Here is a 27,148-nt window from a genome sequence, read left to right on the forward strand (position 1 = left end):
GCAGTGTCAAATGGTTATCATAATGACATAAATAACACACAATATATGTTCTGATTAATAACCAAATTGATCAGAGACTGATGTTTTCACTCATTTAATCAAAGGCAAATTCAAAACCCACAAGTAAAAAAATGTAATAGTTTGTTACCATTGTGGTATTTTAAAGAAACTGCTTAAATTGAAACATCTTTGATACATATACAGCAATGAACATTATTCAAAGGCAGTGCAGCTACATTATTAACATATAACATATTATGCATGTTATTTCATTTCTACAATTTAGTGTTGCACAATCTCTACAAATTGCACAACCCTACATACTGTCAATAACGCACAACTCTAGTTTAGTATTAGAGACCAAGTTAATTTCCCTCAGGTACATACAAAACATGCAAATACATGAAGTCAACACTGCTAGATTCTTTTATGACATTTCTGCACATTAATTGAACAAATTCCCCAAGAACGAATGAATCAGGGCTTTCATAAACATTGAAATACCATAGACTGCATAGATTTTGCCCTTGAGTTCTTTCATGTCCTTTTTTCGCTCATCTACAGTATATGATCACAATCGTTTTTGAAATCACATAAGAGATTTCACATTGGTTGGTCCATTTAAATTCTTATGTTCTATCCATCTCATCCACAGGAAATAATAGTGAAGCGTTTGGACACACAGGACATGTTATGCAACACGATACCCAGCAAAAAAATCAAAATGAACGCCACAAGTAGCACAGTGCAAACCCCCGTCCATGCTGTGGTCTTTACCTCTTCCATCCCCTCCTCACCCATGTCATCTCCCAACACAAGGCTCTGCCCATCAGAGACGTTTACCACCCCAACACTTTTAGGGCCAAACCGGCATGCCGGTTGTCCAGGCAGCAGCGCCCCATCTGCGTCCATAGGGACAGGCAGCAGGTAGCAACCATTGTTAGGTAAATGTATAAAGATAGGGGTGTGTTCAGAGGAATGAGAAAGACTGATAATGGAGAGTACTTCCGGGTCATCGGGAAGATATGAGACCGAAAGCCCGCTGGGGATCTGTGTCACGTAGCGACACCAAGGACAGCGGATCTCTCTCTGGCTGAGCCTCATCTGGCTCAGACATACGGAGCAGCAGGTATGTTGGCAGTCCAGGAGTTTGGGACGGCGTCGTTGGCTGAAGTAGTTGAAACAGATTTGGCACTCAAGCCTGGAGCTCTGGGACAAGGTCTCCATTGACAATAAAACGTGGCTGTTGCACATACAACAAATCTACTTAGTTGCTTCAATGACAGTATCTTTGCCGATTTGTATCACCAATGCACTTCTTCGTCAACCACTCGGTGTTGATCAGGCCGTCAGTGCTTTAATCCACGTCTGGCTCTGCCTGTGGAAGCGAGACGAGGACGATGCATTAAAACAGACTGTCAAGAATTTAATCCAAGGGAACACTTTTAGCACATACACAAGCAGGCAGAGTGGGTAATTTATTATGCGCTAGCTGTGAGCTGGATCTAAACACTTGTCAGGTTTGACTTAGATGTAGATGTCCTGGATAAGTAAACAAATCAGCAGGGATTAGGACTGTCCACAGTCACCCTGAGCTTAGACACGGATCGTGAAGAATGCTGAGGCTAAATTATGTATGTGAACTAAAAGCATATATAACAATATGTAGGGCTGGACGATTAATCGGAAAGTAATCGAAACCGAAATTCAGAACCTCTAACCGACGTAATTTTCCCATGTCGGTTATTTCGGTTTTTTAATCCTGTTAATACTTCCCCCTTAAAAACATACTACCGCGCGTGTAGCCACCTGACTCTGCCCCATCCAGTCAGTGGCATGAAAGCAACACGGAGGTGAACGCCGAGTCAACACATAGCAATGGCGCGCGAGCGGTGAGCCTTGCGTCTTCACTAAACTTTGTCAGTATGTGTTTTAAGGTTTGCCAGTTTGGACATTCAAGCGACTGTAGACGATCGGATGTGTATTATATCGAGCTACCGCGCTCGCGCAACTGAATTGTGGCACGAACAATCATACAAACAGTAGCTGCACATCACGTGAAGATCTCATTACGTACTGGTACTGTGCTAATATATCTTTATCTGATTTACAACGAGCAGAAATCTGTAAGAAATGTTACGAACCATAGATAAAATAACTGCTGAAAGTGAGCTGTTATGTCAGTCACTCTTTCAATAGGAAAAAATATCCCACCTTTAATATTCAATCATATTTACAGTACAAACCTTGCCAGTGAACTATGAGGGCAAAAAAAAAAAAAAAAAAAACAGAAACAAAATAATCGTTCATTAATCGCAATCAAGGTAAAATGTTCAATTAATCGAGGTTTTGATTTTAGGCCATAATCGTCCAGCCCTAACAATATGTATAACAGCTTAATTGGTTAATTATATGATTATGCAAAAATGACTTGACTGCTTCATGGAGTGATTCTTACCATGAGTTTAGCGCAGATCCAACCAGGGGTTCAAATCAGTCAGTGAGCACAGCTGGAAATAAAGGCAGTCCAAAGGAATATCCTTCCCCATCTAATGATGAAATAACTCTGTAAAACAAAGGAAAATACATGACAGTGTTATAGAAGGGTGCAGTGATGACGTATTTTTGTAGGCCAACTCGGAAGTTAGCTTCACCCTAGTCTCAGCCTCAGACGTCACGGCCAACGTGAACGTGAACATCTGATTCATATGGCACACTTATCTGGATACAATTCAGGATTTTCGAAGTTGTCATCTGGTTGGTTGAATTCTACAGGATGTCTGGGAAATGGTAACGGTCCGCCTGGAAAATGCCATGACGCCAAACCCCCTCGTGGAAGAAGAACGCCATCGTGTTTACAACTGTGGCAATGAGCACTTACCAGGATCAACTAAATGCTGGATTTTCAAATGTACGTGAAGTTCGCGGCTCCATTGTTGCAGTAAACTTGCACAACGTTCTTGAATGAATAATTTATTAGCTGCACGCCGGTCTGTTATTGTAGGGACATCGACTTTACATTTTCACACCCCTAAACATGACGCGGAACAAAACGACCTGTGATTGGTTGCGTTACATGTCAGTCAAACGTCCTCTTGGGCGGTCCTTGGCCAATGAAAGCTGCGATAGAGTCCAGACCTTCTGCCGTCATTCTGAAGGTCTGGCTACGCGAGACTAGCATCACCCAGGTTCCAATAGGATTTTTCAACTGGCTTTTAGATTATTGTAGAAAATAAGATCTGTAACTAACAAAAGCTTATGATTCTTACACAATTTTTTCATCATGATAATCTTAACAAATAAACAACTTTTATGAATTTTGAAGCATAAACGCATTTGGCAGAAGTCAAAAGCTAAACGTAGGTCGCATTACTTGTCACCATCACTAAGCTTCCGACAACTCTTTCGAACATTTTCCCTGAAATTTCGAGTTATAATAGTCTGCAAAGAGCACGGTTATATAAACAAAACGAGGCTGTGACTAGTGAGTAGATGAGTTTATCTCTTCGGCTGATGATGTTTAATGTCCCCGACAACCTCTGTAGTCCCAATTTACCACCTGTTAGCAATCGCCTTTTACAAGACAAGTAAAACGGTCCCACTTTATATTAAGTGGCCTTAACTACTATGTACTTACATTTAAATTAATCATTTGATACAATGCACTTATTGTGTACATACATGTTTTTACATTGTACTTATATTTTAAAAACACCTGCATGTAATTACATCTGTAATTAATTTCTGTAATTACATTTATAATTACACTGTTGACCCATCCCTTACACCTTACCCCTACCCTTAAACCTACCCATACCACCAAAGCTTTCCCTAACCTTACCCATATCCCACCTCAATAGCAGCAAAAGTGTTTTGCAATTCAATATGAACCCAATAAGTACATTGTACTTATTTTTTGATGTAAGTACATAGTAGTTAAGGCCACTTAATATAAAGTGGGACCAGTAAAACTTAAAAAAAAAAAAAAAAAAAAATCACAAGTACTACTGATGTACTTTATATCATAGATTAAAACGTGTAAATATCTTGAGCCTGTGATCACCACAGACCTTATTTCAAGCATTTAACCAAAAACCTATTCAAAAAACCCTTTGACTTCCGGATGGTGGAACTGGAAGTGCTAAAATGCTAACTTGTTTCCGGGTTTTGGCCAACAAAAATACGTTATGCCTGCACCAATCTATTTAGCTGTCTTACAATTCATCTATTCTTGAAGTAGGGAGAGTCAGGTAATATGTGCCACTTTTGAAGTTGTCCTCTAGACAAGGAGAAATTAGAGGTAAAACTAAACTCCTAAATAATATTTTAAAATTTTAGATTTTAAATGGGAAGAAAGGATCTATAACATATGGCCACAGAATATGTCTTCACAAAAAAAAGTTGAAATATATTTACATAAATATGTTTGGTTTTAGTTACGTATGTTTCCTGTTTAGTATTTTGGCCATATATTTTCTATCAAAATACATTTATATTTCATATTACATAAAAAAAAAAAAAAAAAAACATTTTGCATTCGCATTTTGTAATATATTTTGGCATTGGAATATATTCACTTTAAAAAATATATTTTCTTTAATCTGCACTATTTACAACATGTATTTAGCATATTTATTATTTGAAATGCATGAAATGGATATACCAAATGGATATATTTTTATGATAATTTTTTTATACGTCTGACATAAATTTCATTTTCGCATGTGCATCTCTCAATCACAGGCAGCTGTGTAATATGAATCATTTCTAAATGCATGTCACATAAGGGGGTTTCAGACCTCACATGACACATCTAGAACTCCTCCTCCCCTGACTGCTAATCTGTGTCTTTTGTGCTCTTTTGTTCTGCTTTTTTCTATGCTTTATATCCCTCTTCTACTTCTTTTATTTAATGTTTTATATTTGTGATAATATCATGGAATTTATGTCCTTAAGTTTGGAAGGACACTATATAAATAAAATGCATTATTATCATTATTATTATGATTATGTTATCAATATAACCCTATAATCAGGGTAGTTTCATTGCCATAAAATGTTGTTCTACTCAATGGGCAGCATAATCCACTTAGAGCAAGTGTTTATGTGCACACAATGAGAGTACAAATTTTCACTGGATGAAAAAATTCCCCTTACAAGCAACAGCAAAATGTGACCTAGTTTAGTTAAGCCTACAGGCAAAATTTCTGAAACCTGCATGACACATGACTATTAGCATGCATGAAGCTGACCAGTGAATGAGAGTTCAAAACCCCTCCGGCACTCATGATTCCTTCTGACCTTAACCAATTCAGAGCATAAAAATATTTCCTAACCTCATCTAAAATTGATTTGAGGGCATTTGTTTCCTTCAGGTACTGTACAGCTAATATGCATTTTAATTGCTTGGCTCAGAGCTTGTCACTAAGGGAGGAATATTCAAGGGAAAATGAAGTGTGCCAGTGCTACAAATGTCAATCACCTGAGAAAAGAACGGACACTTATCAAGTGACCAAGTTAAAGTTAAATGACTTGTATCCACATTGCCAGCACTTTACTCCAGACTTCCTTTTGTTACACTTACAGCAATAACATAATTATGTGCTCGTGTGACCATGACATACAAAACAAAACAGTTATCTCATTGTGCTCTTCTCTTTCAAGTTCAAAGGTTTACACCATGCAAGTAATTGCTCATATAAGTATAATTCAACTCCATCCCTTGAGGAGAAAAATAATTAATAATGCAATTAAGCCTGCTATTGTGGTACGAACGGACGGACACCCCTGAGGGCTTATCCATTATTAGGTGCACATTATCTTGTGATGGAGAAGTGGAAATATTTCCTTTCTCTTTGGGATTTCCAGTCAAAACACATTACAGCAATCTCATAGACAGATTTAGGGACTTACAGACACAACTACTTTTAATTTACTAATAAATCTAAGAGGCTTAACAAAAACAGCTTGACGTTTGAAGTCATGGTTATTTCATGCTCATCCAACTGGTATCATTACAAATCAGAAAACAAATGTCCATTGCAAATAAAACAAATCCATCTTACTGTGACGGAGAATTCATGTGCTCCATAGTAATTCAGTTACCTTGAAAACCACTCCAGCTCAATTTCACATTGCATAATTTCCTTCAGCAATTCTGGTATGGCACACACAGGGGAGAAAATGTGCCAATCTATTAAACGTCCTGTGGGCAAATTTACCAAATCATATGAAATACTTGCGAAGGTGTAACCTTGAGAACATTTCCTCAGAGTTATCACTTTTGTACTCGCATTAATCTCTGATTTTATGCTGAACAAACTTGCTTTCACCTGCCATGGAAATATTAGTTGTTTTTTTTTACTTTTAATTTAAAACAATAGGAGGATTAAGTGCATAATGAAATACAATGCAATTTATACACTAGATGCACCTCAAGTGATACTATCAAATGTGAAACCTTTGATTTCAGCTTTAAAGAAATGAGAACCCCATGGTAGAAGCTTTACTGAGGGTCTGACGTCTCAAAAACTAAGACAATGAAACAAGCAGAAAACAAACTGTCAGCTGCACGCTACAGCGAAGCATCAACCTGATGGATGCAGCTGAATCAGGGGATTTGTCAGAAAGGGGGCAAAGCAAAAAATGAAAAATGTCACTTAAAAACTGAGACCGTGTGGCATTCTCAAGGACAATGCGCTGACTTGAGAAGGTGGGGAGGGGAGCCATTCATGCATGCTCTTGGCCTTTACTTTTTGATGCCTTTTTTCTCATGAAACATCTGTGGGATATTGGTGATACAACTCTGCACCTCTAACATTAACCTGTGCAAAAAAGGCGTTGTGTAATTTATGAAGCAAAGTCACACAGTGTTTATTTTCGTACTGAAACACAACTGATCAGGGTGTGTTTGCGACAAGAATCAGATAAGCATTTAACTTTGTACTGAAATGCTGTCTTAATGGGTGTCAAATTAACAGAACCCTCACAGTGATTAAAGTACAATGCCGACCATGTACACAAACGTGTTAATAAGAAACCAAATTTATAGAGAAAAGGCCTCTCGAATGCTGAGTGGATCAAGCAGTGTCTGATAGCAATGCACTGAGATGAGATAATGCAAGATAATATCAGTGGAATTTACTAATCCAGTCCCAAGGACATGGTAAAGTCAAACAGTATCTGATATCAACATTTCTGTTAAGGCTGAATGACATAAAACAGACTCTGTGAGACAAAGGTTGGGTTTTTATAGGGATAACCCAAATATTTTGGGCTGTGTGACATGTACAGGCATTATCAGGGCATGTCTGTTTTCAAAGACAGACATATTTAGACTTGTTGTCATTGGTTGTCTCTCAAAACCTAGTAAGGCGCCTACATAACATTTCCGGGCATCATATGTGCTTTTAAAGTCGAACGCGCCTACGCTACCCAGAAATGCTGCCTTGGTAGGTAACTCACTTTGTTTTGACACGCAGCCATTGTGGCGTGCCACTACACAATCAAAACAAGACTTGAACCGGAACAGAGACAGAAAGCTGCCCGAGAATCTTGCTGCAATGCAAAAGAGCAAGTTTCTACAGTACTACACTGATCCACAATACAACAAAATACAATACAAAACTTGGTGCCTTGGTACAGAGGTTGAACTTGCTTTAAACAGACATATTACGTGTGCTCTAATAAAGTTACACATTTAGCGAAGTTTATAATACCGCAGATAAAAAAACGTAACGCGGCAAATATGCATCAGTGCAATGGAAAACAGACTGATCGAAACATGTTTTGTTTTCCTGTAAACTCTGTTTAAGAGTTTAAAAAATCTTAGCATTAAATTTGATGCAAATGCACAAATCGGAAAGCCAAGTCGTTTTAGCCGTTTCATTGAAAGGAGGGAAGAAAAACTCACCTTCTACATCGAGATCTTTCATCTTCTTTTATGCAAACGGTGAACATCGCATGCAGAGCAGTCTCATCTGTCATACTTCACTCTGCCTTCTTCAAAGGCTATACTGTAAAAGCTCCCTGCTACTCCCACAGCGCAGCCAATAGCGAGCGACGTCTGCGAAGAGAACAGCCAATAGGGAAGCCAGCTAATCTGATTGCCACCATCGTTGGTCGAGTCTGAACAGGTCTGTTCATTTTAGTCGTTTTAAGGTGGATTATATTTGTTACAAAACAAATACATACTTGCCTTGCACGCTAAGTAAAACAAACAGTCTTCTAAATCATATAATCCTCAATTTGAGTAAACACTAAACAAATATTAACGATATAAAAGTTTCCGTAGTTTATGTCTTTATGAGCACTTTATGGATTTATAGCACTAATATAAATCTTGAAAGGACTAAACTAGGCTACTTAAGATTCTAACAATGCTGTTAGTGAAGTAAAAACAGTGTTGCATGACAAGTTGTTTATCCATTTCTATACCACTCCTCTGGGCAAAGATAGATTAAATTTAGAGGAAGCCATCAAAATGGACTATTTAAATGTCAAAGCTGTCATTCAAAGTGACAAACGTATCGCTTGCAACACTGAAATATAAAATCAAATGGAGAATGCAGTCTGACATTTGGGCAAACATGGTACTTTTTTTGTAAATATAGTAATTGGCAATGTCAGTTCCTTCTGTAAATAGAAATATGGGCAGCCATCATATAGGCTATACATGATTTGACTAATCTAACAAGCCTTTTTAAACTAGTAAGGTCCACCTCACTAGTCAGAGTTCAACAAGTATCACATTAGACAGGAAATTTGAAAAGTGAGGACAATTTGGACCTCACAAGCCCACGTGTGCACACACAGGAAAAACTATTGTGTATTTGGGGAAAGGTAGACCATGGCAAAAACTAGCATTAGAATTGAGTTTTTCCAAGTTCACCACTAATAGATGCTGGAATCATGACTAGTCCAGACTAATGATCTGACCCTCAAATTAGAAACACATGGACAGTGGCAAATACAGTCCAGTGAAATGAAAGTTTTTTTTTTTTTTTTTTTTTTTTTAAAAAGAAAGGTTAAAGAGGAAGGGGCGGGGGAAAAAAAACCCACTTACTAGACACCGGTCAAGTGCAATGCCAAGACTTTAATGACACAATAACACTGTACAGCTAAATGGAGTTTTGCATGTCAACATTACACCGATGTATAAAAATGTCACAGTAATAAAAACAAAAGACACATCTGGACTAAGAGTGGCCAAACTGCCGAATTGTCCACTTTATTTCTCATCCTCCCTTCTCTCTTTTTTTTTTTCTTCCTTTTGCATCACCCCTTAAACCGGCTGCATTTCCAGTGTCAAAATATTTTGAAACCGTCTCAGTGGGCCAGACCTTGATCATGCAGAAATTCAGAGCCCTTACCAGACAAGATCTACACCTCCCAGATCGAGGAACATGAGAAAGAGGCCTTGTAGGCATGGGTCAAGGCCTGGTCCAATGAGAGCAGTCTCAGCGTAATATTAAGATGAATGCATTGCACCCAAAATAGAAAGTTAACTTGAGCACTGGAAATGCAGCAAGGTGTACATCACTGTCATACTTTTCAGTTACATACAGTCAAGAACAGTGTCCATGTGTACATTCATAGTGAAAGTGCATTTTACACAATTTTAGGGTAATACATTAAGTACTACAGCAGTGCATAATGGTTTAGTATCGTGTGCCTCTTTTCTTCATAGCACCTGATGGGACAAAGATGTTGCATGAATAAAAACAAGGATTCAGAAGAAATAATTTAACTCGTTTAAAACCCTAAACTCACCTCTGCCCCTCTGGCAGTAGGTAAATTCGGTCTCATCATAGTCATCATATTCACTTCTTGGCCTTTGCTGGTGGATTGTCTTACAAGTCGGCCTTCTCAAAGGAGTTCTCCCTTTAGAAGTTTAAAAAAAAAAAAAAAAAAATTAATAATAATAATAATAATAATAATAATAATAATAATAATATTTTATGCTTTTGTCTTTTAAACGGTCACTTGCAGTGAATAACTTCAGAAGACTTTAGATATCTAGGTATGGATATACAGCATTTGAAAATTTTTACACAATATAAAAACAAACATCCTACCTTGATCTTGAGCTCCGCCAACTTGCCTCCAAGACCTTGGTTTGGCACCACAACTTGCCCAATTCTCTTGGTCAGACACAACACCCTCTCGCCGTCGTTCTAAAGATATTTTTAGATGAGCCAACCGCCTTGTGACGGCATTAGAATTTAAATTTAAAAACAACAAACACCTTACCATTACAAGGCCTGCACAAGGCACCCTTTTGAATTCTCTTATCTGCTTTAGCCAGAGCACCATACTCCTCACAGCACTCTCCTTTGGGATGCACCCGAGCCTGCTCGCGTAGATCACAGCTCTCTTGGCCTTCACACAGCAGCTTCCTGTGTCGGTGTTTGGCACAGTGATGCCCACAAGAGGGTAGTGCGTGCCTACTACAACACTTCCTCTTGGAAACTCTTGGAGACTCGCAGTTACTCCGCACTTCTCCTTCAAGGTCATACTCGCAATCTTGATCAGACACCTCACTCCTCTCAAGATGGCCGTGTTCAGCCATCTTACACATTCCTACCTCATCCTGCAAGCTTGACCCACAGCATATGCATGTTTTCTGGCAGACCGAGCAAGTTTTCTCCATACTCAAGAGCTCTTTACGGGAACGAATGGGCACATCACTTTCAGCCAGCCTGCCACCGCCCACATAGACATGTCCCGGAACAAGATCAAGATCCTCCACATCAGTGGAGAACATTTCATCTCTGGAGGAGAGTTCATCTATGGATGGACTCAAGACGCTCTGGCGCTCTTGGGTCACCTGAGGGTAGTAGCTGTAGGAATATGCGCTGCCAATTGAGGAGAGATAGTTTTGTGGCGGCAACAGAGTAGATGGAGAATCAAAGTAAACAAGTGGGTCAATCTCTCGTTCAAGACTGAGGCCAGTTGTCGTCTTATTGCAGGGCAGGCGAAGTATTTGATACGGCAGGTCAAAGTCTTCTGAGAGCTTTATAAGAGGTTCCATAACTGCAGTAGCATCAGTCGACGCTATATTCTGCAACTGCTCAAAATCGTGGCTCTCTGTTGGATCTGCAGTGCTTTTGACACCACTACAAAACACATTGCCAGTTGCACTGGCTGCAGACTTCCCATTTTGGCAGCATATATCAGCAACACTCTGTTGGTCATCTTCCTCATTGGCATCCTCTTCCTCATGGACAGAGGAACTGTCAAGGGGCAGCACATCTGACAACACGCATTCATCCAGTCTTCCCTGGCTGGACTCTGCATCATACGCAGAGTCGCTGTAGGTTGTGGGCCTTGTGACCTGATTGACCTGCTCTTCCTTGCCTTCCTGAGAGGCAAGCTCTAACTTGGAGTCTTCGTTTAAACAGGCCAACTTCTCTCCCTGCACTACATCAGGGGTAGAGGAGACCACAGTGTTAAGCCCCTTGTCACCACCTTGTTCACAGGCCTTAAGACTCTCAATTTTGTCTATCAGTTTGTTGACTGAATCACTAGGATCTGTTTGGACCTCAGAACAGGCAGTCTCCCGGTGCATCCCTGCGTGTTGAACGTGGTGGCGGACGCGCAAGTCATAGGATGCAACAGAAGGATAATGGGGGTTGATTCTTCTGTAATCGATTGGCTGCATGGGTGCATGTGGAATCACATACCCAGGATACTGCATAAACTGATAAGGGGCCATGTAAGGACGGCCAAAGTTCAAAGCTAGAAGAAAAAAGAAAAAGCTAAGTGGAAATCTTCAACAATAAGCAATGCCTCATAAACAAACAAAACTTACCTGGCCCTGGAAAGCCATAGTGGCCATATGGATTCATGGGCCATTGATACATGAAATAAGGCTGAGATGGTGGCTGAACATAGAAAAAAGGTCTGGTGTGGTTTACTGGATGGTGAGGTTGCCCAACTCCCATTGATTGTGAAGTGTTGTTTATGCCTAAAGACAACAACGAAAAAAATAGATAAAATATTCCACCAAAAAGTATTTGCCAGATATACTATAGATAATTTCGGTGTTCCTGTAGCTCAGATGAGCTAGCATTGTCAACATCAAGGGTTTGAGTTCTAGGGATTGCATTAATTGATTTAATGTACAATAAATAATGATAATATCAGCTGGACAGGAGGGGAGACCACCTTACACCAGATGATAAGTCCCCACACACCGTCAAAAACCTTTCTTTGGTAAGACAGGAGTCTGAGGATATTACCTTCCATTTCTTGTGAGGAGACGAAGAAAGACAGCACAGGATACAAAACACCGCAATACTATAAAACGTGCAAAACATTGATAGATTAGACCAAACAAACATCAGAAAAGGGTAAGGTGATCTTAAAATAAACAGGCATGTTATAGTAATAGTACTATCAAACGTAGCCTAGTTTTACATTACGACAACAGAAAATGACTAACCTTAGATGTGAAAGTGACAAAGTGGACTTAAATGTGTATAGAGCGAGAGCAACTAACTCTGTCGTTAAAGCTTTGCACTACAAATTTATAGATCTCATGCCTGTTTCCAGAGATCCACATTAATGCAATCAAATGGCAGCCAGCAGGTGTACCCAATTTGTCTTATAGCCTATTCAGTAAAGCGCTCGGTTGTCATTATCATACGCAGTTTAAAATTATGCGTCTTACATCTCACATATAAATGAACTATCATATTATTAGTACAATGTTTTTTAATATATTCCACAGTGTCATTTGTTGTATTACAATTAAATTCCACACGACTCAAATGTATTTTCTGTTATGACACTTCTTTTTACATTTCGGTAACTCTTCCTGTCAGTCATTCATCCCTCTTTTGTTTTCTACTCATTTATCCATTTGCGAGATTTGTTTTGTTGATGAAATGCTGTTCGTGCGTCCTCACAGCGCCTCTATGCGGGGGTGTGTTTCAATTTTACGAATGAGTGAATGAAAACGCTGCTGCACTGTCAATACGCGGTGAGTATGTTAATATTTATCGACAGCTCATAAAATACTTAAGATAGTTGACTTGACTTCACACTATTAACAGAGACACATCTAGACGTTTCTCTGTAATGTCGCTGACGAGTTTTTGACGATATTTCCTAAGCATTAGCCTGCTAGCGTACGACTATTCAATAGTAGCAGACGAGTTAAACCAAAGGTATGGTTTATTTCAGTATATAAACACGTCTCTGTACAGGTTATACAAATAACAACTAAGACCGTAAAGCATCAGTATATCCAGAAATTGATATTAAATTTGGAAAAATGGGGTTGCTAATAAGCTTCGTTTGAGTTGTTATGGTTTCACTTTCTATTCACCAGACGGCTAGCGTATTAGCTAACATGAATGAGGTTTAAAAACATCCATACAGGTTATTTAAATGATGTGACAGTCATGTATATCTATGAAATTTTAGCATTAACTGCAAATAAACGAGAAAATGACTCCGTATGTTTAATAAGTGAATCAACAGACGTGTTGTTGATTTGTTTATGCTTCAGACATGATAAATCAGTAAGCAACCTTGTCTAATGCCACTAAACTTTATTTATAAACCTAACTACAGTGTAGTTACTTTGTTTCCTGATGCTTTGGCGTGAGAAACGATGGTTAAAAGTAATTCAGGACTTGTTTTAAGGCTTTGTTGACTTTCACTTTCAGCTATGGCCTCTCTCAGTGATCAGCTGGAGGAGGTGAGGGTAAATGCGGAAGGTAGCTTATCTACTCCAGGTTCTGCCCAGGAGATGAGGGCAGGGGTGGCAGCCATGGCCAACATCCCTCTCCCACCCTCCAGCAAATATCGCAACATAGCTGCTGAAAGCATGCTGACAGAGAACGGTTGTGGAAATAACAGGAATGAGGTGAGAGCTGGTGTAATGATTCATTTTCCTCAGCAATCCATTGAGTGTATGATTATACATCAGGAAGCAAACGTTTGACTTTTTATGAACCAAACACTTGCTCATAGTGACCATAAACATTGACAAAAGTCGAGTTAGTGGATATTATGATAAGTCGGTTAACATTTCTATCATAAAACAGGCTACTTTTACATCTTTCCTCATACTCTTTCACTGTTAAAGCTGAGGGCTCTTTCCATCCATCTTCCAGAAAACCAACTTTTATTATCCCAACAAATTTGCAGGCCTGTTTACTCTCCATATAATTTAATGATGCAAAATATAAAAGAAAATACAAAGAGAAATCACTTTTAAACACAGAGTAGTAAGGTTTTGTCTTCATACACTTACATTTATGGATAAAGAATTTACCCAGAATCAATATTACATTAATGGAAAAATTCAGCTTGGCCATTCTGGTTGGCCATCTCAATCATTTTGACATTGACATGCTGTTAGACCGCTTTTTAAACTTTTTATCATCCTAACAACAAACAGAGAAGTGCATAATAGTGTGCAGCTGAGAAGTATCAAGAATTTGGCCATATCTGATTATTGGGGGTAATTGTCTATGGTGTAACCGGGCTGTATATATAGTAGGAATGTATGGGGTTATTTTGGCAGTGTGAATGACTGACATAAAGCGCATAATAATGCATAGCGCTGGGTAATCTGTCACCATTTCCTCATGTGTTTCATAAGAATTGGTCCTGTTTCTACTCATTTGTATGCACATAACATTTCTTCCTAGTTCATTTTTACCAACTGTTGTTGTTTCTAGGTTGTAATGTATTCTTGTTCATACTATTCTGTTGTACATTAATATCTCCTGATTCCTTTAGTCCCTCAGCCTCCTGCAGAAACTTTCCACTGCTCTTAACATCTTGGAGAAGTATGGCTCCAATCTTACCAACCCCAACAGGCCGAAGTACTGGCGTACAGTCAAGCACAACAACCCTGTCTTCAGGACGACCGTAGACTCTATTCAGGTGTGTGGTCAATGAGATAATGAGGCTTTTTTGTGAACCATACAAAATATCTGCACAGTTACTATTATTTATCTTCTTTTAGGGTGGCAGAGCAGTACTTAACCTGTATGGCTACACCAATCAGCAGCATGATGGCTTGAGCTTTCCTGATGATGTTGTCCAGCCAGATGTTGGCAAGGTGGCGTCGGTGACTCTTGAAGTCATGTGCCTCCGTATGGAGCTTGACATGCTAATCAAGGTCTGAGGCTGTAAAGTATAAGCATATAATGAGTTCATCACAAAGGAATGTTAAGCTCACATATAGAGTTTGTTCTTTTTCTGTAGGGTACCCATCCTCATCCAGAGTTTTTTGAAAGACTTATTCCTTCCCTCACTGTGCAGGTACAGTTTTTTTTCTATATAAAAAAAAAAATCTAGTGACAATAAAGACATTTAATGTATAATGTTACAACAAAATATGTTTATTTCAAATAAATGTTGTTCTTTAGAACTTTCTATTCATAAAAGAATCCTGAAAAAAAAAAAAAAAGTATCGCCACAAATATTAAGTAGCACAACTGTTTTCAACATTTTCTTGAGCACTAAATCAGCATATTAAAATGATTTCTGAAGGATCATGTGACACTCAAGACTGGAGTAATGATGCTGAAAATTCAGCTTTGCCATCACAGGAATAAATTACATTTTTAAAATGCATTGAAATAGAAAACAGTTATTTTAAATTGTAAAAATCTTTCAGAATATTAATGTTTTACTGTATTTTAATCAGATAAATGCAGCCTTGGTGAGCTTAAGAGACTTCTTTTAAAAACATCTTACCACATATATAGAGTTTCTTTTAGATTTCTTAGCTTTTTTGCAGGTCACTTAAATACATTGTTCATATAATATCTGTACAGGATGATGAGGGAATCAGCACAGATGCAGTCACCTTCTCTCCTAGTGAGAAACCATGGGAAAAACAACCTCCCTTATCTTTGTCTACTCCTTCTCAGCCTAAATCTCCATTCAGTCAAGGTCTTGCTCTCTCTTCTCTAGTGCCCTCTAAACAAACAGGTAAAGACATCTTGTTTATCAGCCCAGGCTTTGCTTTTAATGAATATCTTTTATTGTGAGTGTCCACTTTTATTGTTTCCATTCCATTTAATTGATTTCCAATTGCTTTGCAGAAAACTGCACCATATGTGGCATCTTTCCAGTGTCTGCTCACTGCCCCACCTGCACTCAGCGGCTGTGCACAGAATGTGACCGGCTGTATCACTCCCATTCAGGACGGTCCACACACATCAGGATCCCTGTGACTTCCTCAAAAGCCACAAAACGGCTCAGGTTAGCACTGAGCAATCTAAATGTTTGAGAGAACATGTTTGTGTAGAGGATTTTGTTAAACAAATCTGTGTCTTTAATTCTTTCCTTAGCTCATCACTGTCAACATGGCAGTGTAAATACTGCACTACTGTAAATACGATGCAGCAGGTTTTGTGTGAAACCTGTGAACGACCTCGTCTGTCCTCTTCTGCTCCATCTCTACAGGAGGAGCCATCACAGCCTTCTACAATATCTGGTTAGTCTGTACATTCCAGCTTTTTTACTGTCACTTTTTCAAAACTAAATGGACTATCTGTCCTGCTCCACCTTTTGAAATGTCAACTTGGTCATTCAAACTAACAAATAAACATCTACATTTGAATATCATTGTGTTAATTGTGGTGTTTTGTGCATCACTTTTGTCAAATAAGAGTGGCAGTGTAAAAGCTGCACAGTGGTGAATGCAGGCAGCAGCATTCTATGCGAGGTGTGTGATCGCCCCCGTCTGGCCACCCGACCTCCTGTCGCACCCTCACGTCCGACCCCTTCTGCCACAGGACTACTGGACAGCCAGGTGCCACTATCCAGTACATTCCAGATTCAATTCCTGGTTTTGTTTCAGTACAATGTTATCTTAACACTATTTTTAAAGTGTATAATCTTAATACCATGATCAATGTTGCAAAAAGTAATGTAAACACTCCTCCAGTGTTCATTAAACAAGCAGTTCAGCTTTATAAACTGAGATCTGTTTTGTGCCGCTAGTGGTGTAGAACTTAACGCAAACTAAACGCATCACCTTTAATCTATGCATATATTTAACATTTATTAACTGACTAGCATATTCTGATATGTCATTGCAAATGAAACGAGCGTCATGCTGAGTTTTATCCCGAATACAGGTTCCTGTTTTGACTCCTTTTTTTCCTTCTCTCATTTAGTGGGTTTGCCAGTTTTGTACGTACGTCAATCACACGCCATCAACCGTATGCGAAATGTGTCTTTCAAAATCAGAACCTGCCCCATCACCCTCTAAGCCCCTCCCACTCTCACCGGTCAAGGACGTAACACCACTTTCAGCCACACCTAAAGTCATGCCCACTGAGGACCCTGATTTGAAAAGGCAAAGACTGATGAGAGAGGAAGGGCTTAAACTTATTCAGCTCATTCGTGTAAGTCTGATAGTTTGTATCGTCGTTGTAGCCTGGGCATCATTCTCAGAATCTTACAAGCAACCTTATTGTCTCTGTCTTTTCTCAGGAGGGAGAGAAGAAAGGAGTGAGCCCAGAGGAGGTGTATACCAGTATGTGTGTGTCAGGAAACAGTAACGTAACGCCGTATGATTGGCTGAAGGCAGAGCTCCCGCATGTGCTCGATGAGATCTGCGTGATGGCTGTGTCCTGTCAGCAAGAACCCAATGCACAAACAAATTCTTCAGGGGGGAACGATGGCCAGGATGGACAAAAGAGCAATGCTGTGCCCTTGTCCAGAGCAGAAGCCAAACGGGCCTGGCTGGCAGCAGGGGGCAATAATGAGAAGGCTGTCGGACAGGCTCTCAGAGACCGCAGAGTTAAAGTGAGTTCTTGACAATTCATCCTTGTGCATCCAGTCATAGTAAAGAGAAGTCCTGATTGACATTTATGAATTTTGAAGATTTTATTTAGACCTTTCAGAATAGTCAGTGGTGTAACTTTGAAATGCTAACATTACTATTGAAGGGATGGGGGGGGGGGAAGACAGCTGAAATTGCTTGCAGAAACTTAAAGTCAAGCTGTATCAAGTAATGATATTTTGGTAAAACTTTATATAATAAATTTTATTAACATTTACAACAGCATTAGAATATATAATGCTAAACATTTCATTAGTGAATGTACATTGAAATTGTTAGTTATTTTTTTCTTATCTGACTGACATCAGCTACAGGCCTGTTAAGCATTATATATTTAATTTTGTATTATATTTTTTCTTATATACTTAAATACATTAAACAGTATTTATTGACATAGGAATATTTCAAATTGGATATTTAATTATGCATGCTCATTTCACCTGTTTTTATATTTAGATTATTTTCATCTAATGCTTACTCAAAGTAAATTTTTAAAATCAATAATTTACTAACTGAAAAATTTAAATGATGTTTATTAGATCACAGATTGAATAACCATTTTCCATATTGTACATTATAATGTTGTGATTCCTAGTTTTTAGTGTTTTATTTTTATGTTGAAGATTAATATAATTTAAATTTTACATTTTTATAAAATAAAATACCTTTTTATATAATTAATACTTAATATTGCCAGATTATTGGCCATAACATGAAAATATTTATCAGTTTATCCGTATCGGCCAGAATTGCAAATCAGTGTATTCCTAGTAAATATGACATTTTGTCTGTTTTTGTTTGTTAGGTAAAAGAGCTTGGCTCTCTGGGCTTTAATGATGTGTCCCGCTGTGAGGAAGCCCTGAGGCAGAGCGGAGGGGATGTGAGGGGGGCTCTCGTCCTGCTACAGCGCCCTTTACTGGAGCCATTCCATCAGCGCATGTGGAGCGACGAACCAGAGCCCCCCATTGACATTAACCATCCGGATAAACAGGTGACTGGCCTTTTACCATAATGCAGCTTCACTGAGACAACTGCATTGCTTTAATTCTCACCACTAGATGTGCCAAACATTCTTTGCAATTTAGTATGTATCATTATTTGTTTGATACATTTTTTTTTTTTTTTTTTTTTTTTTTTTTTTATCTTTAATTTATTGCATAATGCTGTCTGCCGAAGATATGCAAGGTGGTCAGTAGTAAACTGAATGTTATGTTATCAAAGTTACTTATACTCTGTCTGTGTTAAGCATGTTTGCCGTAGACTGCTAGCGGTGTTTGAGCTGCCCAGCTGGGGGCGCTGTGAGCTGGTTCTGTCTTTGCTGCGGGACCCTTCAGCTACATACACACTGGAGGACGTGGTTCAGGCCGTGCGTGAATCACCTGACCGGGACTTCATTCGCCGCGTGCTGAACAAGGAATGCCCCATCTGCCTGTCGGTTTTTCCCCACAGCAAGGTACTTTGCATCAGCTCCTCCTTTATGATAGGCTCCGAATCTTGCACTTTTAGTGAAAGTGCACGCACATTAGGACTAGGGAGTAGTGAGCACACTGCTTACTGTGGACACACACACCCGGAGCAATGGGCAGCCATTTTGCTGTGGTGCCCGGGGTTGGTTGCAATTGGGGTTAGGTGGCTTGCTCAGAGGCATCTCAGTCATTTCCTGCCGATAATGAGAATCAAACTCGCAACCTTTGAGTTACCAGTCTGACTCTCTTACCATTAGGCTACTATTGAACTATTGACTACTATTGAAGTCAGTGGGATCATCAACAGTTTGGTTACCAACGTTGGAACAACATGCGGGCAACAGAATTTTAATTTTTGGGTGGGCTATCCCTTTAAACAGTTTATATTGCATGCAGCCCAGTCTTACTGGGTCCTTTTCACAGATGAGCTCTAAACGGAAATGCTATTACATTTTTGGCAAATATATGTATGAAAGCACCTTACATTGAGTCAGGAGTCTATTTTTGGTGTATTTTATTGTTTTAGATGCAGTCGCTGACATCGTGCCAGTGCTCTGTGTGCTGTGGATGTTTCAAGCAGCATTTCACCATAGCGGTGAGGGACAAGCACATCAGAGACATGGTGTGTCCTGTCTGCACAGAGCCTGACATCAATGACCCTGAGCACCTTAACAGCTACTTCTCCACTCTGGACATACAGGTACTGCAAAAGAGCAAAAAATAAAGATGGTCAGTTCAGCACTGGGACTTAACTGGGCTTCAAGCTACTAACTGTGATATCTGAAACAATCTTGTGTGTGTGTGTGTGTGTGTGTGTGTATGCATGACTTCCCAGCTCAGGGATTGTCTTGAAGCAGACGTGTATGATCTCTTCCACAAGAAGCTGACTGAGCAGGCTCTCATCAAGGACCCCAAGTTCCTGTGGTGCAGCCATGTGAGTGACACTGCACTTCCTTACTGTCTCAGAGATAGCACTCATACTCAAACAGCTGTAGTTTCATTCAAGAGCATTTTACAGTGAACTGAAAAGAGGTGCATAATGTGAGGTGTCTTTATGTTTGCATCTTGTGCATCTCTTTTACTCTTATCTCATTCCCACAGTGCTCATATGGTTTCATCTATGATGGCGATCAACTCAAGGTCACCTGTATGCAGTGCAGGAAAAGCTTCTGCGCTCAATGCAAAAAACCGGTAAGCGTTTTCACAAAGCAAGAATTGCGATGACCTTGCATGAATATTGGAGATGAGCATCAGTGTTGGGGAGTAATTCAAAGTAGCGACACTATCCACTCACCTATGTTTTTCAGCAGCATGACAGTAGTCAGCAGCTTTAAAATAGTGTCGCGTTTGCAATAACAGATTACGATTTCCATCAAATCTGAAACAAACTCTCTCATATGTATGTGTAATGAGAGAAAAACTGATTCGATGTAGTGAATCATTTATCCGAAGCAAATTCTCTCATATGTATATGTAATGACGTAAAGTCTGATTCAGTGTAAGTAAGTAAGTCGTTCATCCGAAACAAACTTTCTCATATTTATGTGTAATAAAAGAAAGTCAAAGATTCATTATGGTGAATTGTTTTGTTGAGTAGAAAAAATTTATAATAAAGATTCTCTGACTTATGTCCCTATGCAGCATTTTAGTTCTACTTTATTTGAATATTTAGTGTAATGCTGCTGTTGTCACAGTGTTTTTTTACTATACATTAAAGGGATAGTTCACCCAAAAATGAAAATTATGTCATCATTCACTTTTAAGTTCCAAACCTGTATTCATTTCTTTGTTCTGCTGAACACGAAGGAAGATATTTTGAAGGAAGTTTGTAACCAGGCCGCTTTGGGGCACCATTGACTTCCATAGTAGGGAAAAAAATACTATGGAAGTCAAAGGTGCCCCAGAATTGTTCAGTTTCCCACATTCTTCAAAATATATTTGTTTGATGGTATCACCTTAATTGATATTATTCATTAATGAAAAATGAACAAATCCTCCACTGAATGATGGTAGTGAGTGTCTTGCTGTCTATCTCTCTCTGCAGTGGGAGCCGCAGCATGTGGGGCTCTCATGTGAGCAGTTTCAGCTGTGGAAGCGAGAGAATGACCCTGAGTACCAGAGGCAGGGTTTGGCCGGATACCTGCGTGACAATGGGATCAGTGAGTCACCTTTTGATCTTCTCTAGAAACCTGTCAGATCTGTCTGTCTGTCATTGAGTGGTGCAATAAATAAGCAAATAAATAAAATTCAATGGGTTTATATATATATATATATATATATATATATAATATGATTAAAGATTATTTTGGTAATCAGTCGATTATTTTGACGATCAATCGAGTAATTGGATATTTTTGTGGTAATAAAAATAGACCTATGCCTTTAAAATGACAATGAGGCAAGAATATTTGATTCAAATAAAGTATCAAAAGCAAGTAATCATATGGTTTTATAGAACACTGTTAAAATACGTAATATACATATAAAGAATCATCTTAAAGGGTTTGACGAGAATACTTTTTGTGCGCAAAAACCAAAACAAAAATAACGACTTTATTCAACAAATTTGTCTCTCCCCTGTCATTCTGCTATGCTATTTACGTTGCAGCGCTTCCAGGTTCTACGTCAGAACGCCGGCTCAGTATTGACGTATCGGCGTTTGGGCGTAAACACGGAAGCTTTGCACCGTAGTAGCATAGCAGAATGACAGAGGAGAGACGAATTTGTTGAATAAAGTCGTTATTTTTGTTTTGTTTTTGCGCACAAAAAGTATTCTCGTCGCTTCATAGCATTAAAATACCGCCACTTGCGGTATTTTGCCGGTTGCTCGAAATGGGTAAATTGCAATCAAGGATTTTTTTAAATGGAGTAATCGAATTTAATCGAGAAATCATGACAGCTTTATAAATATAGAAATTTAAATGCAGTATATGCAAAGGATTTATGGATCATTTGTTTCAGTTTTATGTTGCCATGTATGTCTTTTTAATTGTCAACAGGTTACAGTACAGGAAAAGGATTTACATGGATTTCTGCATAAATTGTTCATATTTTACAGTAGTCAATTTGAATATATTCATGACAATAGACAAACACAGATTGTTTGACTATGTAAATTAGGTTTTCATGTTTTTATCCGAATGCAAAATGTAAATTTCCTCAGTAAAGTGTGGTCACACAGCCCATTATTTCTGTCATGCAGTGCTTTTATCTACTGTTCTTATGTCTGTCTTGCAGCTTGTCCTAACTGTAGGTTCCAGTATGCTCTGGCCAGGGGCGGCTGTATGCACTTCAGTTGTTCCCAGTGCAGGTATCAGTTCTGCAGTGGATGTAACAACCCCTTCCACTCAGTGAGTTCCTGTCTCGTCCTGTTGTGCTAGGATTGTTTGCGCCTATTTGTAGCTCTATGTGCATGTTATACGGCGTGTACGTGACTGTGATATTCAGTTTGAAGCCAGCTACGGTTGGGCTAAAAGTAGCAGCCTTCTCCAGAGCATGGTTCTTCTCTTCTTTTTATTCATCCACTTTTTTTCTCACACTCTTGCTCAATCCTTCTCTGGCAGAAGTGTGCAGTGAACCAGTGTACTGTGACAGGTCTGCATGCCCATCACCCCAGAGACTGCCTCTTCTACCTCCGAGACTGGGAGCCTGCCAGGCTTCAGGCCTTGCTGCAGGTACACACACACTCTCACTTTAACACAGGCACGCACATTTCCTCCTACACATCCACACGCACACCACTTGTGTGCCAAGGTTGGTTGTGAAATATCACTTCTCATCTCTATCGTTTTTATTTTGAATACTTGTTTGAACGTCATTTTGTTTCCTCAGAAAAAGGGGGTGAACTTCAATACTGACACTGCAACAGGAGCACAGACTGGTATGTCTTATCAAAGCTTTATTTGTTTGGTTAATTCTGACTATGTGGCCATATTTCCCCCCTAGTGCTTCTGTAATCTGTTTGTCTGTGTCTGTCTATTCATATAATTTGTCTGTCTCTGTCTTAAAGTCTAGTTTGCTTCCAATTTCACTCTTCATCTCAACTGCCCAGTGGAACAAAATCGCTTTTACTGTAATGAAAGCCTAAAAGCTGAACATTATAAAGCAATGCACTGTTTTCCTACAAAAACAGCCGTCCAATTACCGCTTCTCAGACCAAGGCTATATTTGTACCATGAAATCGTTGTCAAACACACACATACACCTACTCCTTACAGCTTTATTTCACACTCTGTTCCACTTCTCTTTACTGAAAATATCTTCCTCGAAAACTGCCTTTTCCCAAAATGCATCCTTGCATTTTTTGCATCAGGTGTGTGCGGAGTGATTGAGCAGAAAGATGAAGGGCCTCGTCCGACTGATTCGCCATGTGGGGCTCAGACTCAGCCGGGACAGGCAGGACTCTGCGAGTGAGTAACATTGTTGTTACCATGTTGACTTCTCCCTGTACTCTCAAACTCATCTCAGTTTTTTTGTCATTGCCGTTGTCTTGTAGGGATTAGAAAAAGTACCTGAGTACTTGAAAATCACAACCCAACTGCTTGATTTAACTCTATAACATTTCACACTGATCAAAATTCAGTAAGAATACACAAACATGTTGAAAAAAAGACATGAAAAAGAGTCACCCCAACATTCTTTGTAGTCACATTTAGCCACTTGTTACCAACAGCCTTTTTCAAAACGCATAAAAGCTTAGAAAAAAAAAACGAGTAGGGTATGGCTGATGTATTTTATATTGTAGAATAAATTTCAAAATTGAGTGTGTTAACCACAGACTTTCTTTCAAGCATTTAACCAAAAACCTGTTAAAAAAACCCCCAATGACTTTGTAACAATAGAACCAGAAGGGCAAAATATGCAAACTCATTTTTTTGACTTTAGCACTCTTTAAAGGGTTAGTTCACCCAAAAATGAAAATTCTGTCATTAATTACTCACCCTCATGTCGTTCCACACCCGTAAGACCTTTGTTCATCTTCGGAACACATATTAAGATCTTTTTGATAAAATTAGACAGCATTCTGTCCTTCCATAGACTGCCTTTGCAACTTGATCTTTGACGCTTCAAAAAGTTCATAAAGAGATTGTAAAGCTAATCCATATGAATTGAGCAGTTTAGTCCAAATTTTTTGAAGAGACTTGATCGCTTTATATGATGAACAGATTTAATTTAGGCTTTTACTCGCATATAAACCTTCATCAGCGAACTTAAGCCACATTTCCACCGAAATTACCCAGAACATTTTGTCCCAGGACCTTTTTTTCCCCCAGACCTGTTGCTGTCTGCGTTTCCATCATGGTCTAAAGTACCGTGAAGATGTAGGACTGTGCAACTTTCCAGTTTGCGCTGGATTTCATCCTCCACATATAAGCTTAATAAAGCCTGAACCTTTTCATCGGTCCATCAGTCATATTTTTTTTAAACTCCACTGTTGATTCGAATAGCAAACAACTCTTACTGCACGCACCTCAAAGGACTTTTAAAAATGGTGGTTGAAATAAAATGCTGGTGGAGTCAACCAATCAAAATGCAGCTTGAACTCAACCAATCAGCATGTTCAGCACCAGTCCCACCTCCGAAAGTTCCTAAACTTTGAAAAAGTACTACTTCGCAAGCAGGGACTTTCTGAGGGGGAAATTTTTACCTGGAACTTCATTTAGACCCTGGTCCCTGCGAGTACCATCCCAAAATCCCTAGTTACTGGGGAAAGTTCCTGCGGTGGAAACGTGGCTAAAAACAGATGCTCAACTGAACTTGAATGATGTACAAGAACAAACCTCTTCTGGAAGATCAAACGTGCTGCGTAACACATGAGAATAAACCTCATTGGTTATGCAGCACGTTTGAGCATCCGGAAGAGGTTTGTTCTCGTGTGTCATTCAGGTTCGGTTGAGCTTCTGCTTATGTTCACTGATCAAGGTTTATATTTGAATAAAAGCCTAATTAAATATGTTCATCATATAAAGTGATCAAGTCTCGAAAATTTGGACTACATTGCTTGATTCATATAGATTAGTTTTCCGATCTCTTTATGAACTTTTTGAAGCATCAAAGATCAATTTGCAAAGGCAGTCTATAGAGGACTAGAATGCTGTCAGATTTCATCCAAAAGATCTTCATCGTGTTACAAAGATGAACGAAAGTCTTACGGGTTTGGAACGACATGAGGGTGAGAAATTAGTGACCGAATTTTCATTTTGGGGTGAACTAACCCTTTATGATACAAGCTCCAACACATTTTTAAATACTTGGCAACTAGTGCAAATGCAAATATGCAATAAAACATTTCAATTGTCACATTGTGAGTGAACAATTAGGAAGATCAAATGTGAACTGAAATTGTAATCATGTTTGAATTTTGACCACAATCTGTATCTGTAGTCATAAGTGGGATTGGTGAGACACTGGAAAAAACAGCAAGATGCGTTGCAATGGCCAAAGACATCTGTTGCTGTAAATAGAAGAAAAATGATAGTCTACTTGACAAGAAAAAATGACACGAATGCCTCTCCCTGCTTTTTAGAGGTAATTAAAATAGTGTTGTGTTTCAGGAAGCATTATCGAGAATACCTTGTCAGCCTCATTAATGGACATTCTATCGACCCCGCCCTCCTTTACGCTCATGATGAGCTGATTGTGGCCTGCAGGAGATACCATGTGGATGTCACACAGGGGGAAGGAGAAGACGAGAGAGCATACTTTGCCAGACTGCTTAAGGTGGGCTGATGCTGTCCTTTCTCCTTTCTAGTCTATAAGCATGACCTATTTTTGGTACAGTTTCAAACTCTTTCTTTACCTCACATCTGCAGAAACTCATGGATGACGTGCCTCTGGGTGACAAGGTCCTTCGCAAGAAGTGAAGACGTTTTTACTTTGTTCATTTAACCTGTGCTGACTATTTTAACCACGTGCTGAGAGGCAGACAGAATTTTAAACACAGTGCTTCCCTGTTCTCAATGTGATGTAGTTGCACACATTTGCACAATGCACACACTGGTTTCTGTTTTCTTTTTCTTTAAGGTTTTGTGATGGGAAATTCTTACTTTTAATCATGTTTTGATTTTAATCACCCTCTAATAGCATTATAGCTGTAGCTTGATAAATAAAAAAACAAAAACATACTAAGATAAAACACTTTGACAGCTATAATGAAACCATTTATGGTTTCTGTGAATGCTTATAAATGAGTTTTATATTTCATTAGGTAAATTTTAAAATTAAACCGACAAAAATTGTTTAAACAACAACAACAACAACAGCATTTTATATGATTTTATGAGTGAACTTTCAGTTGATTGTACCTCAGACTGTTCATTGTCAGAGTTTATTCAACCAAATTAAACCAGAAACAAAATCTGCACATTGATGGGTGTTAAAAGACGAGCAATCAAAGTAATAATGGCAAGTACTTTTAATTGTGGGTCTATATGTACATATATATGATTAAACATAATTTATAAAATGTTGAATCTAGTGAGTCTTTGTGTTTCAAAGAGAGCAAAATGATCAATAATTGTTTATAAGCAAAGCAGTAAATCCACCACTCTTGTTAATGTCACTTGAACACCATACAATCTCTGAGATCGGAGCCCTTAAAACACATATTTGCTCATCTCTGTATAAGTCTTAAAGCCATTTACAGTGGGGTTGTAGTCAGGGAAACACTGATCAGATGCTATTTTTAGTCTGAAGACATTTGTGCAGCCAGATATTCCTGAATTTATGAATATCATTTTTGAAACGCATGATCATGGAAGAGCGCTAAGCATTTTAAGCAGAAATTATAGGCACACAATGAGAAAGTCAATGATATTTTTAAGGGGTCGTTATTCTTGGCAATGAGAATTACATGCAC

General features: G+C 38.8%; 3 protein-coding genes across 4 annotated transcripts; 1 reads left to right on the forward strand and 2 right to left on the reverse strand.

The window, feature by feature from the left end:
- Positions 1–78: 78 nt before the first annotated feature.
- Positions 79–8,068, reverse strand: rnf152 (ring finger protein 152). Its single transcript, XM_051874783.1, has 3 exons — positions 7,913–8,068; positions 2,459–2,566; positions 79–1,378 (listed from the first exon to the last, which is right to left on the reverse strand). The coding sequence occupies exon 3, from the start codon at positions 1,252–1,254 to the stop codon at positions 646–648; it is 609 nt and encodes a 202-aa protein (XP_051730743.1). The 5' UTR covers positions 1,255–1,378; positions 2,459–2,566; positions 7,913–8,068; the 3' UTR covers positions 79–645.
- A 1,006-nt stretch (positions 8,069–9,074) lies between these two features.
- Positions 9,075–12,570, reverse strand: buc (bucky ball). The gene is made up of 7 exons (XM_051867753.1): positions 12,446–12,570; positions 12,243–12,300; positions 11,813–11,968; positions 10,252–11,739; positions 10,077–10,175; positions 9,772–9,882; positions 9,075–9,691 (listed from the first exon to the last, which is right to left on the reverse strand). The coding sequence occupies exons 2-7, from the start codon at positions 12,247–12,249 to the stop codon at positions 9,660–9,662; spliced, it is 1,893 nt and encodes a 630-aa protein (XP_051723713.1). The 5' UTR covers positions 12,250–12,300; positions 12,446–12,570; the 3' UTR covers positions 9,075–9,659.
- Positions 12,571–12,669: 99 nt separating this feature from the next.
- LOC127498416 (E3 ubiquitin-protein ligase RNF31) lies at positions 12,670–26,762 on the forward strand. 2 transcript variants are annotated; one of them, XM_051867729.1, is made up of 24 exons: positions 12,670–12,810; positions 12,914–12,985; positions 13,677–13,876; positions 14,758–14,904; positions 14,987–15,142; positions 15,229–15,285; positions 15,804–15,960; positions 16,074–16,233; positions 16,323–16,468; positions 16,644–16,786; positions 17,154–17,384; positions 17,473–17,787; positions 18,630–18,815; positions 19,071–19,277; positions 19,817–19,990; positions 20,126–20,224; positions 20,392–20,481; positions 21,335–21,449; positions 22,528–22,640; positions 22,854–22,964; positions 23,122–23,170; positions 23,603–23,699; positions 25,845–26,010; positions 26,103–26,762. In XM_051867729.1, exons 3-24 carry the CDS (start codon positions 13,679–13,681, stop codon positions 26,151–26,153), a joined length of 3,168 nt encoding a protein of 1,055 aa, XP_051723689.1. In that variant the 5' UTR covers positions 12,670–12,810; positions 12,914–12,985; positions 13,677–13,678; the 3' UTR covers positions 26,154–26,762. The 2 variants fall into 2 exon arrangements, with proteins under 2 accessions (XP_051723689.1, XP_051723699.1); XM_051867739.1 differs by lacking the exons at positions 12,670–12,810; positions 12,914–12,985 and adding an exon at positions 13,148–13,172.
- Positions 26,763–27,148: the final 386 nt, after the last annotated feature.

This window comes from Ctenopharyngodon idella, chromosome 2 (assembly GCF_019924925.1).
Source record: "Ctenopharyngodon idella isolate HZGC_01 chromosome 2, HZGC01, whole genome shotgun sequence".
NCBI classification, from domain to species: domain Eukaryota; kingdom Metazoa; phylum Chordata; class Actinopteri; order Cypriniformes; family Xenocyprididae; genus Ctenopharyngodon; species Ctenopharyngodon idella.